The sequence below is a fragment of the Heterocephalus glaber genome, unplaced genomic scaffold, assembly GCF_053883595.1.
Source record: "Heterocephalus glaber isolate CG9 unplaced genomic scaffold, H.glaber_assembly_v1.0 deba00001594, whole genome shotgun sequence".
In the NCBI taxonomy this organism is placed as follows: Eukaryota; Metazoa; Chordata; class Mammalia; order Rodentia; family Bathyergidae; genus Heterocephalus; species Heterocephalus glaber.
In genome coordinates this window covers 12,168,402-12,184,748 of record NW_028258369.1, presented here as the reverse complement: position 1 = coordinate 12,184,748, position 16,347 = coordinate 12,168,402, and the positions used below count along the sequence as shown (strand labels likewise).

At 39.2% G+C, this 16,347-nt stretch overlaps 2 protein-coding genes across 3 annotated transcripts in view; both read right to left on the bottom strand.

The window, feature by feature from the left end:
• Bend2 (BEN domain containing 2) overlaps positions 1 to 686 on the bottom strand; it is a 72,378-nt gene extending 71,692 nt beyond the window's left edge. The window contains exon 1 of the mRNA XM_021245373.2: positions 311 to 686. Within this exon, the coding sequence (XP_021101032.2) occupies positions 311 to 686 (376 nt within the window). The remainder of the gene's footprint in view (positions 1 to 310) is intronic.
• A 9,903-nt stretch (positions 687 to 10,589) lies between these two features.
• The window catches only part of Scml2 (Scm polycomb group protein like 2), a 78,905-nt gene continuing 73,147 nt past the window's right edge, over positions 10,590 to 16,347 (bottom strand). Inside the window, exons 11-14 of one of the 2 annotated variants that reach the window (XM_004866143.4) lie at positions 15,696 to 15,800; positions 14,700 to 14,945; positions 13,568 to 13,719; positions 10,590 to 12,214 (exon numbers count right to left, since the gene is read on the bottom strand). In XM_004866143.4, coding sequence (XP_004866200.1) covers positions 12,086 to 12,214; positions 13,568 to 13,719; positions 14,700 to 14,945; positions 15,696 to 15,800 — 632 coding nt within the window. In that variant the 3' untranslated portion in view covers positions 10,590 to 12,085. The remainder of the gene's footprint in view (positions 12,215 to 13,567; positions 13,720 to 14,699; positions 14,946 to 15,695; positions 15,801 to 16,347) is intronic. The other variant, XM_004866144.4, reaches the window with a different exon arrangement.

The following is a 16,347-nucleotide window of genomic DNA, read 5'->3' as shown; positions in this document are numbered from 1 at the left end:
TCCTATTAAGATAATGTCAATTTATTTCTACAACGAAGTTATCTAGTATAAAGTGAAGTATAATCAGATACAGAAGACAGCAAGATAATCAATAAAAATACCACTGCGGGGGGTGGGGGGTGTTCTGCTGTATCCTGCTCGTGGCCCCCAAGGAGGGCAGACAACTTGCTGACCTAGTGTGATGTGGTCCTGACAACCACCGGGCTGGAGACCCTGGTTAGCCCAAGGAAGCTACTGTTTTAGGACAACCCTGCGAAGGGTCCAGGAGAAAATCCAGGAGAGTCCCAGCCTTCAGAAAGGAGCCTCTGACCCTTCGTTAGAGGAAACTGTGTTACAGCAAAGCCTGGGAGAGGCTCGCTGGCCTCTGACTTCCCTCCTAGGCTGGAGCTGAAGCCGGGGACTGCACACGCTGCAGTGTGTGGAGCCGCAGCCAGGTGCTCCGTGTTTCTGGGGCCAGGGAAATGGCAGGGAACGGCTGCCAGGGATCTTGGAACCAGCAAAGGAAAGGAGGGAACTGCAGGAGGAAAGGCAGCCTCTGGGAGCGCAGACCCAGAATGGCAGCCACTGCCCTTGCCCTCAAGGGCAAGGCCAAGGGGCACCTGAGTCACAACTGGACTGGCCTTGGTCACTCTGCCAAATGCCTGCTTCTCCACCCTGGCCACTCCTGGCATCACCAGGGGAGCCATGTAGACTCCTGATCCCCAGGCCTCAGCCCTGAGCCTCCCGCCTGCCTTTTTTTTTTATTCCCACAGTACTGGAGATTGAATCCAAGGCTTTTGCATTGAGGTCCATCCCCAGCCTTTTATTTTGATCCCAGAGTGCTGGGATTATAGGCACCAGTACACTGAATATCCCAAGTACTTTGTATCTCCTCTGAAATGCCCATGTCTTCCCCAGTTCCAGCTCCCCCACATTTCCCCACAGCCTTCCATGCTATGAACCAGCTGATGAACCTTGTTATTGCTAGTTTTCTACCCCATCAATTATGCCTCGACTATCATTTGTACATGGATATTAACATATGTATGAAACAGTGAATGCTGGTTTTCCACTAGTTCAGTTCTCCTCAGAGTAAGAGCTTATTGGCTGATTATACAACCACCTTCTTAAAGGACTTCTGCAGGGATAGAAGGGGCTGAAGTGGATGTGGATGAGATGGCAGGAGTTAGAGCAGCCACTCTGGGCCAGGAGAAGGAAGCCACATGCCGAGGAAAGCAGAACAAAAAAAATGAAAGGTACTTGGATCTTGGATATATGTAGGCCACCTTAAGACCACCAATGTGAAACAAAAGAGAAACAGCTTTCTATATTTAGGAAGCTCCTGGTGTCTGGGGCTTCTGGTAAAGCAGCCAAATGCTATCCTAACTGTTGCAAGAAAAACTGGAGAAGAGATAGGCCTTTCACTTACCCTGCCCCTCAAGGGAGTTATTAGCATCCAAGACTACTGAGAAAACAGGAGGGTCAACACAGGTAGCTTGGGGCACAGGCAGGCATCCTAAAGGTTGATTTGAGGGACCTCTGCAGGCAGAAGAGCCAAATGACAAATCTGTTGTTGGGGACTAGGCTCTGTAACTCAGATCTCACAGTCTCAGTGTCAGTGTTATCTTGGCCCTGGACAGGGAAGTATGCAGAAAGCTGCAAGCCCCCTGGCTATGGACAGAAGGCTGCTAACCTGGCACTCCTGAGGCAAGACAGCATCTCCTGAGGACAATTGTCAATATACAGGCATTGGGGTGTAGAAAAAAATCTGATTCCTCATTAATTTAATCCTTTTCCACCCATTCTCTATAGTTGCTCTTTCGTGAAATGTGTGCTACTCCTTCCCCTGCGCTTCTCACTGGCTAATAAAAACTGCCCAACCGTGGAGTTTTATTCAAGTCTGTCCGCTAGAGGCAGATCTCCTCCAGGTCCCCTCTTTATATCTTGAAAATTGTCTCTGTCTCTTTTTATTCCTCATCACCCCCCCCACCCCCGCAAAGTGTAGCTGAGGGTCTGATCAGCCCTCGGTACTCACCACAACGCTCTTCCACAGAAGGTGTGGCTTCTCTCTGGTTCCCAGACATTCCCAAGGAAGAAGAGGTTCAGAAGGCTGACCATACCTTCTCCTTGTGGTCCTCCATACCTCCTTCCTGGCTCCTCTGCTTCTCCAGCTTCCCAGACCAGCCCCAGGATCCCTACCTAGCATGGGCTAGGGGAGGATCATCTCTGCCCTACGGGACCCATTCACCTGTGCCAAATCACATGTGCCTTTGATCTACAGTGGCTCACTGGTTGCTTAAGACCAGCATTTCAATCTTTTGTGTGAGACACTAATCATCTCACAATGTATCAAAACATCACATTGCACATGGTAAATATATTGGATTTTTATTTGTCAATGATCCCTCAATAAAGCTGTAGGGAAAAAAAAAACCCCAGAAACTAAGATCTACCCTCTTGGCAATTAAAAATAAAATTGCAATATCATCTTATTATGTGTCAGGTTGGCGTAGACTTCACAATCCTGCCTCAGCCTCTCAGGATAGCCATCCACCACCACACCTAGCTTTTGCAGTTTTTAAAATACTGTGATCACTGTACTGTACAGCAGACCTCTAGACCTCTTATACATCTTTCACAACAAAAACTTTGTGCACTAACGTCTCCCCATATCCTTTCCCTACCCTGAAAACCACCATTGTTCTCTGTTTCTATGAGTTTGACTATTTTTGATTCTTTTTTTTTTTTGGTACTGGGGATCAAACTCGGGACCTTGCACTTGTGAGGCAGGCGGCAGCACCACTGAGCTACATCCCCGGCCCCTATTTTAGATTATGTAAGTGACACATGTATTATCTGTCCTTCTGTGTCTGGCTTATTTCCCTTCTCATAATGTCCTCTGCATTCATCCATGTTACTGCAAATGGCAAAATTTTCTTTTTGGAAGGCAAACACATTTAAACCTTTTATGTCTTCCAACCCCAGCAATAGTTCTCAAGTGTGAGTGTGCATCAGAATTCCCTGAAGGGCTTGTTAAAACACAGATTCCAAAATGCCCCCACTACTACTTTCTGTTTCAGCAGGTCTGGACAGGGCCTGGGCATTTGCATGCCTAATAAATTTCCATGCTGTTGATAGATGGCAGGTAGATGCTGCTGACCCAGAGACCACACTCTGAGACCCACATTTGATCTCTTAGACTGGGCCTTCCATACTGCAGCTACCAGCTGGATGCAGTTAATAAGCACTTGAATGCAGCAAGTCTGAATGAGAGGCCCTCTAAATGAAAAACTATCAGACTTGAAAGACAGCACACATGAATACAAAATATCTCTAATAATTTTATATTGATCATATGTTAAAAATTGTTTGGATATTGTGAGTGTTAATCACAATATGTCAAGTTGATGGATTAAGAAATGCCTAGCAGATTAGTAAAGCACAGTTCTGGGTGTGTCTGTGAAGATGACTGGCATCTGTGCCAGCGAACGGGGGAAGACCTACCCTGGCTGTGGGTGGAATTAAACAATAGCTCATAGCCTGGATGGATTAAAAAAGGGAAAGAAGAAGGAAGTTTGTTCACTTTTGAAGAGCTCCAGTCTTGAGTGGTGCATCCTTTGCTGCCATCACCTTTGAACATTGGTCTCTGGTTTCTTCAGCCTTCCAACAGCTTTGCATGAGCAACTCTGCAGCGAGTTCTAGGCCTTTGACCTTGCACTGGTGCTGCAGCCTTGATCCCCCTTCTGCAGTTTCCATCCTCTTTGGCTGAGCAGCTACTGGATCCTCCAGCTCTCTCGTGCACAGACAGGCAATGTGGACTTTCCCATCTCTGATTGCGTAAGTTATCTAATAAATCCCCATGGCATAATTATACATGTATTTTCTATTGATTCTGTTTCTCTAGAATCTTGTTGTATCCAAAGTTCTTGTTTTTGAAAAATGACTTTGTATTTAACTATCCTTTGCAGCATTTATTTCAACACTGCAGTCCAGCTTGGGCCGAAAGTGATTACCCCGTGTTTTAGTCCCAGCCAACTGCCTTTACTACCTTCTCGCATCTGAAGCACATACCTCTTTTTTCCAGGATTTCGTGCTTGTCCTTGACCTTGATGTGAGGTACACTGCATTGTCGATTCTTTCCTTTTTCTCTTTTCTTTTTTCTTCTGAGTAGCCTCACTCGCAGGTGATTGCTCGTGGTTCAAGCTCCCACAATGGGCACCAACTGGGAGAGACTCCTGCAGCCAGGTTCCAGTATCCACCTGCTCAGTGTGCGATGCGGGCCTGAGAAAATAAATACACTAGGCGATAGAACTAGGAGAGAAAGTGGGGTGCCAGGACGACCAATGGTGGTGCAACCGACAAAGGTGCTGGACAGTCCCAGGCACTGACTTTTATTGGCAATCAATTGGGGTAAAGGCAATGTATGGTGTCTATGGGAATTAATGTAAACAAGGTTCATAAAGGGCAAGACAAAGCATTCTTGAATTAGGAATAGAATAGACAAAATACATGATTGTAATTAGAACATTGTCCTTCTAGTCTGAACAGAATTTGGGTGTGACTTACTCTGACCTTGGCAAGTAGGCTTCAGCCAGACTCGCTTCTATAAACAAGCCAATTGTGGGGTTAACTCTTCACAGCCTGCTTCGGGCATAATCAATATTACAGTCCTCCGCATTATCTCAAATAAAATATAGTATGAATTACTATCATATATTTACTTTTTCAATATGTCTATTGGGAAATTTAAAAATTTTTTTGTTTTTTTTGGTATTGGGGCTCGAACTCTGGTCCTTGCGCTTGCGAGGCAGGTGGCAGAACCACTAAGCTAAATCCCCAGCCCGGGAAATTTAAAATTATGTTAAGTGGCTCACAAATTTCTGTTGGATAGTGTTGTAAAAATGAAAAGGCATAAGATATCAAACTATGAAAAAGAAAATATGATGTATAACTAGAGATTTAAATGCTGCATAAACAATTCAGGAATTGTTAATTTTTAAATTTACTTTTGAATAGTTTTAGATGGAAAAGTTGCTAAGATAGTAGAGAAGGGGACTACTGTTTAATCTCTTTACAGATAATATTAAGCTAAACTTTTGCCATGTCATGCTTTTTCTTATGTTTTTTGCTTATTCTAATGCCTGCTAAATGGCAGTGTTTTATCTTCCATAGTGATTTGGAAATGATGTGGCTTATGTTCTTATAATTAAACAATTATTAAATACACTGCTAAGAAATCACAAAGGAAATACCAAGGTGAAACATACCCAGAATCCCACCCACCCCGAGATGTCAACTATGAACAGGTTCATGTGTATATTCCAAATTAGTTTCTAAACATGTGAATACATTTGTATGCAAACATAATAGAAGTCCCTAGAAAAGTAATGCTGTACATTATCTATGATCTGCTTTGATCAACATAAGAATATCTGTGTGAATAAATAAATCTCCCCAACTTAACTTTGCGAGGTGCCTAACTATGGACCTATTCAGGTCTTATATATATATTTTTTCAAATTGCCTTGTGGATATGTGGTACCAAATTTATTTTCTAACATCATAAATACTTAGTATTTTTTTGATCTTTGCTTTTTTAATGAAATGTAAAGAACACACATCCTGCTTTAATTTATACTTCTTTAGTTACTACTTAAGTTGAACATTTTCATGTTTTTGTAGAATTTTCCTTAAGGATAAAGGTGATTTTTTTTTCTTTTTTACCACTTGGGAAGATATTCAGTAAATGATGCAGACACAAATAAGTTTACCATAGAGACAAAGGATAAAAGGTTTTCAATAAAAAGATCACTGGATGTATATATTTCCTAAAAAAATCCCACACACCTACTAGAGGAGATATAGGTAGGCACTGATAGCTCACTCTTGCTCAGTGGGTTGGCCTTCAAGCACACTTCCTGTCAGCCCTGCTCCCGTCATCCTTCAGGTTTTGGTGGAAACACTTTCTCAGGAAAACTGTTCATCATCTTCACCACCTCATAAAGGTCCCCTGGTGTATCTCTTATGGCCACTTCACCCTTGCCACATTTTGTACCCCTATAAATCATCCTGGTATTTCTGTCTTTAAGGCTGTTTTCCCAGGCTGTAAGCTTCCTGAGGAATCTTACCTACTTACCTTTTTAATGGTACTGGGAATTGAACCCAGAACATCTGCACTGAGTTACATCCCAGCCCCCTCCCCCTTCATTTTTTGAGACAGGGTCGCTAAAGTCTCTAAATTGCACAGGCTGGGAATGAACTTGGAATCATCCTGCCTCAGCCTCCCAGTGTGCTGGAATTACAGGCATGTGCCACTAGGCCAAGTTCTTGTTTCCTTTTATAGACTGAGTTGCCTGTCCATACTTAGTACCTTTATGAGAACATTTTCTCCTAATCCTTTCTAGTTTTTGATAGTTAAAAAAAAACACAAAACACACAGCACAGCCTTCGCTCCCATGAGGGCTCTTCTTGCTTTGGCTATCACTATCAGTGTTTTGTCTGTGGGGTCTAGATGCACAGCCCCCTGCTTCCACTACTAAGAACTGCTCCAGTCTTCTCTGCCTCTTTGCCTAGGGCTTACTGGGTTTTTTGGAATTGGCATAACCCCAAGGGAAAGCACAAGGTGAAGCATGAAGCATGACCAACCCACTGACTGTTCTGCATGGAATCTGAAGATGCCATTGACTGCAAAATATCAAGAAACCAGACGTGTTCAGTTGTGAGGGGAGAGGATACTTAGAATTGATGATGTAGGCATTTTTTCAGTCTAGCACTGATGACCTTTGAGTTAGTAGGAATTATTTCCCAGACTAGCAACAGCTTGCCTTGCCTGCCCATCTTAGTTTTCAGGGGTATCATGCATTTTCATTTTCTTCCAGGTATTTAGTGAGAAGACATGAGTGAGATTCAGGGGCTGCTAGCAAGATATTATGTTAGACCGGATGAGTGGGAATTAGTTCTCTTCAGAGCCACTTTCTTCTCCAATAACTCACTCATTCTTACTGTAGTTTTACTGCTTGGCAGTACATATGTAAAACAATAAGTAAAACCAACCAGAAAATAATCTAAAGGCCAAATAGCAATTTATGTCATTAGCTTTCATACTTACAGAAAGGCTTAGTATGTGTTTGGTTAACTTTATCAACCTAAATCTGATTCCTGGGATTCTGACACACAAAACATCTTAATTGATTGAGTCATCCTAAGTGCCAATCTGGATACTGGAGAGAGTAGGAATTATGTGAACAAAACTATTTGTCCTCATGAAGTGTTCACTCCAGTTGGGGAAGACATCCGATATACAAATAAGCAGGTTAAGGTCAGGGATTTAGCTCAGTGGTTCTGCCACCTGCCTCGCAATTGCAAGGCCCAGAGTTCAATCCCTGGTACCAAAAAAAAAAAAAAAAAAAAGCAGGTGATGTCAAGAACAGTATGTTATATTTCACCGTGTCTGTGAGCTGTGATAGTAAGTCCTTAAATCCCGGCGACTTACTCACACTTATTTCTTGCTCATGTGATACGAAGATGAGAGAATGAATGGCTTTGGTCCAGTCCCACATGCCTTTTGCCTCTGAACTGTGGACTGAAGGAGCTACTACTATCTAGCCCACACCACTCTCCTGGTAGAAAATGAATGATTTATTCATTGTCATTGTAAAGCTGCTTGGATATGGTGCTCTTCAGGTCCGCTTTCAACCCATTGGCTAAACCAGGGTTCCTTGATGGAGAAGATAAAAGCAGGAAAGGATGGGGGAGCTAGGTTATGTAAGTGCAATGGGGATGGAGGATTGTAATGAAGAAACTGTCGGGCTTATAGGAGGCATTTATGGACTATTTGCTCTTAGGATCATGATGAATGCTTATTAAGATCTCTATCTATCAAAGACCCACTTCTTCATTTTTATGAACACTTTTTCCAGGCATTGTTATAGTAAGGAGTGGCCATGAGACTGAGTTACAGCCAACAGATTGGGAACAGATGTGTGCCATGGCACATGGAATCAAAGATAGTGAAGCCAAATGAGCCTGGGTCCCCAAATCACCCCAGGGAAGAGGAGTATGAAAAATAAGTTGATAGTGTTATTTGGGACCTAATGTACTTTGGGTCTTTTGTTAACCACAGCTTAACATATCCTAACCCATCATTTTCTCCAATACCTTGCCTAGGAGACACTTTCTTTTTTTTTTGGTACTGGGGATTGAACTTGGGTCCTTGTGCTTGCGAGGCTGGCGGCGGAACCACTGAGCTAAATCCCCAGCCATAGGAGACAGTTTCTTAAAAGAACTTTAACAAGGTGAAAAATGTGTGTGGGGATATATTCAGAATTTCCAATTCTAAAACCCAGCCTGGCATATCATGTGACAATGATGGAAATGCTATACATATGTCAAGGGCTAATTATGTTAACTAAGGCTAAAGTCAGGCTTTCACAAAGTAAGTAAACTACCAAGGTGAAAACTGAAACTTTCTGATATATGGAAATTCACTTGGTAGTAACATCATTTATGGTAATACTGGTTTTAGTGGACTCTCCTTGGAGACTTGTGAATTTGAGGAACAAGGTATACTGGCAAATGTGAGCCATGGACGACCTTTTTTAAGTATGTGAAAGAGGATTACATATGAGAAAAAAGAATGAAAAAATGACATAAATAATCCCTTTTTCTTAAAAGAAAAATACTTGAGAGATAATACTGGAATAACCAAATTGAGAGTGGTGATAACTCTGAAATAACCACTGTACTTGGAGGAATTCATCAAGTGTGAGAAGTGAAGAGGCATCTTTAGAAAAAGTACAAATTGCTCCTTCCAGAAAAGCACCCTCAGATTCCACCAGAAGCTGACATGTTTTGAAACATCTGTATTTTCATTCAACAGGACGGCAGATCTGTCACACTGCAATTTATCTTAGTATCTGCTTCTCCAATTCTTTGTGATTTTTCAACAGGACTCCTTACAGTATTTGCTGACAAAGGAATGTATTTGTTTTACACCTATTACCTTTACCTTCTTTCACACTAATTTACCATGAAACATACATGAAATTTACCATTTTAAGTATTTTTATGTATTCAATTAGTATAATCATAATACTGTGTAACCATTATTGCTACCCATGTACAGAACTCTTTCATCAACTCACACTGAAACAGTGCCAATTAAGCAGTAACTCAATTCTCACCATAAACCCCGGTAACCTCTATTTCCTGTCTATGAATTTGACCAAATAGCACACGTAAATGTATTCATGTATTTGTCCTTGTGTCTGGCTTATTTCATTCATGTTGCCATATGTATCAGAATTTCATTCCTTTAAAAGACTGAATATTCCATTTTATGTATATACTACACTTTATCCATTCATCTGATGATGGACATGACTTACCTTTTGACTGTTATGAATAATGCTACACTGAACACTGGGTACAAGTACTTGAGTCTCTGCCTTTAAATTCCTTTGGGGATACAAGGGGTGATTGAAAACTATGGTGAATGTTTAAATTTTAAAAATTTATTACTGTAAAAGATACATCGCCATTAACATCTCTCAAAATATCCCCCCTTGCTTTGAACATATCCAGTCATCCTTGCCACTTTCTGAAGCAGTTTTGGAAGTCCTCATTCATGAGTGGTGGTATCAGATGCAGTAAAAAAAACCTATGGTGAATGTTGCTGCCAAGTGCCATCCATTGGAAAGGCAGGCTGATAAAAACATTACAGTGTGTCGTCATCTCCTTATTCACTGGATCTGACATCATGCAACTTCTGGCTCTTCCAAAGTCAAAATGACCATGAAAGGTAAACATTTTGAATGGATGGAGGACATCAAGGCAGCCACAAGAGCACAGACAGACACTCAAAAAAAGACTTCCAGAACTGCTTTAGAAAGTGGCAAGAATGACAGGATAATTGCGTTTGAAGCAAGAGGAGAGAATTTTGAGGGGTACTAATGGCAATGTGTCTCTTCCTGTAATTTTTTCTTATTTAAATACATATTGTATACCCAGAAGTGGAATTGGCATAACACATACAGTTTTCCACAACAGGTACAACATTTTACATTCCCACTAGCAATGTGCAAAGGTTCCATTTTCTCCATATCCTCATCAACACTTATTTTCCCTTTTGTTTTTTAAATAGTCACCCTAATGGGTATGAACTAGTTTCTTTTTTAATCACATTGAGAAGAACAATTGTTTCTCTATGCTAAATACCTTAACTATTAATAACAAGGAATCTCTAGGAAGGTATCTAAATGTTTATCCTTAACTTACTGAAATTATGAACAACAGGGAAGTGAAAAACACTGCCATACATTCTTAAAGATGGGCCCGTCGTCCTGTATGTCTTGTCTACCCCACAACCTCCCTCATTTTCTGAATCAGGGGACGTCTTCCAGCATCAGGCCTATTAAGAGCCTCAGAAATTTAAACCTATTTCATTTATTCATTTACTCAGGCAACTCCAAGTATAATCCATTCCATTGCTTGAAAAAGCAGTATTTTTCCTCCTAATAACACCATTGTCACAGGGGCTCTTTTTTAAGTTCAACAAATTCACACATTAATGTAATGCAGTGAAAGTAAAATCAAACCCGAGGCCTTGACACTGTTGTAGCTATTTGACTTTATTATATTTTAAAACATGAAAACTGTAAAACACAGCATTTATATAAACCTGAGGACTGTTTAAATGGGCACAGTATCTTCATACAAACAATTTGAAAGAAGATCAAGTTTGAGAATCTAGTCTCATAAGGAGTAACAGACAAACTGATCCTTCAAATAATTGCATTCTTATCTAAAGTACACTTAGTTTTCTAGAAAGAAAATGTACATTCTTTCCCTGGTGAACATTTTGGCATTTAAAACAGATGGCTAATACTTTTATAACCAATTTTCATAGCTTATTAATACTTCACCAAGTAGTAACAATAAACATATAGCACCCTTTCCCCTTGAAAGTTCTAACTTTCAAAGACCAAAATAGTAAGTCAGAACTGATGTATTTCCTAAAATGTAGCAGAATAAATGGCTCAAAACCAAGCAAATTAGTAAGAAACATTGCATAGGGTAGAGAACATCCCTGCATGGAAAGCAATCTACACATTGTTTCTTATCACCTGAAGAGCAAGCTGAGCAGTACTGGTGACAGCAAATGATGCACAGATTTTTGTGGAATAAAAACATCTAACTATATTCATAGCACATTCTTACCCCTGTGGCAGTGCAAAGTGCCATATTAAGTTCATTTACTTGTGTATACCTACAAGTATAGAATAGTATATATATGAGAAATAAACAATAAAATATATATCTCTTAAAAATTTGGACACAGATACAGAGATATGTGAAATGCCTAGTTAATGTCTAAGCTTAGCAAAAATATAGGTTTGCAAATATATGTATTTTTGTGAAAAAACTTAATCCTACTCTATCCAAACCACTCCTATAGTATAAAGACCTGCACAAAATGATCATTCTAACAGTCTTATTTCTAAAAATTATAAAAATGAGTAAGAACACTTTATGAATGCTTATAAGCTTGCTTTTTCCCTTTAAATATGAACAAATACAACTTTAGAAGAACAAACAACAGGAAGGAAAATAATTTATATGGCTATTCCTTTTCTAGGAATTCTTAAAACATGAACAGAACACTGTAAAATCAGAGAGAAAATATCTGAGAAAGAAATGATAGCTACAGGTACATCTTTAAATTTTCTTCTGAGGAAAAATTCTCAAGGATTGAATTATAAAAGTTGTTAAATCTCTAATATTTTCCTCTTTGGGATTTAGCTGTTTTGGTTCTAAATATAAAGATTAATCCAAATCAAGTTTTTCTGCTTACTGCATGAAGTATATTTGTAAAATATATAATGAAAACAAGAAGATACAAATGAACTGCTAATTTGAGTATGCTAATACTAACATGTTAAATGGCTTTTAAAGAAACAGACTGGACTGTTAATATAATTCAGCAATTCTGACAAACCATTTTTATAGGAATCTTCTATGAAATAAAAATTGCTAAGAAAACTACTTTTAAATTAAAATGTTATCAGTACACCTGAGAATTATGTCCAATCTAAACTGATACTTTTTTTCAATTATATTTTCCTTCTTTAAGCTTTTCAATGTAGTAACATAGCTTTATTGCTGGTCCCAGCTTCAGCCCCATATACTTCATCATCACGTCACTCTTGAGTAGAAGCAGAGCTTTCCCATCAATCTCCTACAAAGACAAGAAAATTATAATTTATCAATTTTCTTCGAATTTTAAGAGGAAATTTAACATAGTATCTTTGATGAATGTCCTAAGAAAGTAGCTGATTTCAACCACTTAACAGTTTACCCCAAATGTCATTGAGGCAGTGTATTTGTTTACCTACTGACTATCCCAAGCGTTGCTCAGGCAGGTGTCATTTCAACTAGTAGATTCTTGTATTGAATAAATTTGATAAAATTGTCATTTTTATATTTCCTGTTATATTAGCTTATAAAAGTTAACAAAAACATGTAATTTTTGGTCTTCCTATATTTAAATAATTGGACTGGTAAATGGTTAAATACTGTATGTTGAATAAAATACTATATATCTATAACAAAGGGTCAACAACTATGAATGATAGAAATGAATCTCAGATGGTCATTAACTTTCTAAAAAGGTCTAGGAATATGCCAACATCAATGCAAACTATAAACATGCTATATAGTGTTATCTTTATGTAAAAGCTGATTAGATAGTTGTCGGAATTTGGTTAGATGCTAAAACTACCACTCTTAACACTATTAAAAAGAATACATCAGATATTAGATTGCTAATTTGATTTGTTAGAAAACAAAGAAAATATTGCTTAATAGTCACAAGGTATCCTTCTAAAATTCTTTTTTTGGTACCGGGGATCGAACTTGGGACCTTGCACTTTCGAGGCAGGCGGCAGAACCACTGAGCTAAATCCCCAGCCCCTCCGAACATTCTTTATCAACTTTATTAACTAATTTATGTTATGGAAGCCTTATTTGGTATTCATTAATTTGTTTAAAACAAAGATGCACTTAATCTTATACAATTGCTGGATTTATTAGGTACTATAACAAGAAGGCCACCCTGTTAAGTTTGTGATCACCCTCTCCTACTCATGGTCCTAGGCCAAGCAGGGACCAGTCTGGGGAGGGGGAGGATTCTTGTACCTGTCATTACAAAAAGGGTGGCCACCTGAGGGTAGTGATGCTGAATCATCATGTCTTAAGAACTTGAGATTATTTAGTCATTAGGCAAAAAAGGCATTATCCCCACCCCTACCCCCCGCCCTTTTGGTACCAGGGATGGAACTCAGGCCCTTGTGCTTGCGAGGCAGGCGGAGGCACCGCTGAGCTAAATCTCTGGTCCTGGATACCCTTTGTAAAGAACACATCATTAACCTTCCATTTAAAGATCTAATGTTGGGCAAAATAACCTTTTCACAAATGGAAAAATCAGTTGGTAGGGTTCCATTCACACACTCAGTATCCAATGGAAAGGCCAGCAAAGAGGTCATTCAAAGGCATTATGGAAACAGGAAAACCAGATCAAAAAATACATTACATGTTGCCTGAAGAGGTCAGCGAGGGGGTCCGATATCTGAGGATCTGTATGTTTCATAAACTGTATCACTTCATCCACAGACCAGGTTGAAGGGTCCTTAGAGAAGCCTTGTTTTAGGACACTGGGGTCAGGTACAGCTATATAACTTGGAGCTTCAATGGGGGTAAAAGAACAAATCATATTTTTTTTTTTTTGGTACCGGGGATCGAACTCGGGACCTTGCACTTACGAGGCAGGCGCCAGAACCACTGAGCTAAATCCCCAGCCCAAGAACAAATCATATTTCACCTGATCATTATCCTGAAAGAAGAGATGTTAGGTAGAGAGTAATGGCCTCATTACCAGAACCTTCTCTTAAGTAACCAAGCAAGGACTCAAGATTCCAACTGTGCAATCTAATGACAACCTATATAAAGACAATTTTTTTTTTGGTATCGGGGATCGAACTCGGGTCCTTGCGCTTGCACAGCAGGCAGCGAAACCACTGAGCTAAATCCCTGGCCCCTATAAAGACAATTTGTGGATAGCTAGTTGCACAAGAACATCCCATCTGACCTCCTCCAAATAGTAGAAGCAGCTTCAGAAGTTCCCTTAAAAATTCAAAGACCACAAAAAACCAAAAGGCAATCTAAGGCCTATTTGGCCTCAGGCAAATACAGTAAAAGATCTGTAACTAGGGTTAAATTAGGTTAATCTAACCTAACTCATTACTCTCTTACTTTGTTGCAATGAATTTCTCTCATTCTGTTAACTGCTCTCCCTTCTCTGTATAAATCAGGTTTATTTTAGTAGCTAAATTCAACGGAAATTGCCCACATTTACAGTTTTATGGTTGATTAAATGTTTGCTTTTGCAGTGCTGGGGATGGAACCCAGGGTCTTGTGCATGCCAGGCAAGCTCTACCACTGAGCTATACCCTTCATCCTAAATGTTTTTTTTTTTTTTCGTTCTGTGATGCTACGAGTACTAGAGCATCCATAATGGTTTGGTCCTAACAGAGATGTGAAGGAAAGAATCTGGCCTCCCAAATTGTGGCACGTTCTGCAGTATGATACACTTTTAAGAGAATGCTGCTGGGTGTGGAAACGTCAAGGGGAAAGATAGGCATGTTGGCTTAGTTTTTTAAATATACCTTCATTTTTCCTCTGCATTTGGAATTTAGCTTCACAGTAACTGCTCATGGTAGACGATTTGGTCTCCGCTAGTGTTGAACTTGAGGTGCCTGGCTCATTTTGAGAAAAAACCCTATGGACGGACGTATATGTAAGATCGCTACAGGTAGCATTCAAAGAATCTTCTGAATTTAATGATGAATTCTTCAATTTTTTAAGCTCTTCCTCTTTGGGCATGTCTTTTCCCTCAGGAGACAATGGTTCTTCTATAGGGGAAAACACAAAGGGGATTACCTTCAACATACAACTCAAATACTATTAAAAGGTCAACAATACCATTTCCAACAATACTTCACATAATTTATGTTACACTGAACTATAAATTTCTATCCTAAAGTATATGGCCATTCCCTACTCATCATTTATAATAATGGATACTATGTTGAAATCCAAATTAATTCCATGACATCATCTATATTTTCATGGTGATTTAGTACCTCTTGTTAAGTCTTTCCACCAAGTCTATCAAGATCTCACAAAAGCATTTGCTCTTAGGAATGTAGTTCTTCACAACTACCTGGTATATATGATCACACAGTTGGTTTCTAACATTTGCTTACTACTTGAACAGTAAACACTTTTACTGGAGAAGGGTACTGAGTTTTTCTGTTCTTTCTATCAGTTTTTAAGCAATACAAAGCTGAATGAAAAAGGTTATTACAATACTTTTTAATCTAGGGAAAAACGACAGTTGTGTTCTTTTGAAGGGAATGCTATATGCCCAAGCTGCCAAAGTAGTAGACTCACTGCCAAATTTACTTGGGCAAATATATTTCCCTAACCTCCAACACCATATATAATTCTTTTATTTTTTTGTACTGGGGATCGAACTTAGAACCTTGTACTTGCCAGGCAGGCGGCGGCACCACTGAGCTAAATTCCCGCCTCTAAGAGCATATATAATTGGTAGTGGAGGAACTTTTCTTCCCAGTCTTGGGTCATGTAAAGCTACTTACCTTTCCAAACATGCACTGTTTTGGGCTGTTTAGCAGAGATAGGAATGACACAAGGTATAGGTTCAGATCGTTTGATGCTCTGCTTTTCTGGTATTTCTTCTTTCACTGTTTTTTTAAAAAGGTGTCTGTTACAAATAATTACTCAAGCATTTTCATATAATTTGCAAGAGATAGTTCTCTTTCTAAATCACTTGCACACCGTCACTTCAACAAATAACTTTTAGCAATCTAGTTCCTGACTGCACTTGAGTTTTATTTTTAATCATGGACTACAAAACCAGTAGGCAAAAGATATTTCAGTGAATGATTAGTAATGTAATTTCTTCAATTAATTAAAGCATTTAAATTCTAAGGAAAGAGTGCTGAGGATGCAGTTTGATGGTAGTGCACTTGCCTAGCACAGATGAAGTCTTGGGTCTGATCTCTATGATTGCTAGCACTGCAAAAAAATAATTTCTAAAGAAATAATTGTTTTTTCATATTCATTTAATGATACAGAAGCTTCAAGTCTTATATATATTCTAATATTGAATATATATATATATATATATATATATATATCTCATAGTGAAAAAATTATGTATACCAGTGCTGAGGATTGAATCCAGGGACTCTGCACTGAGTTACATTTCCACTCTTTTATTTTGAGACA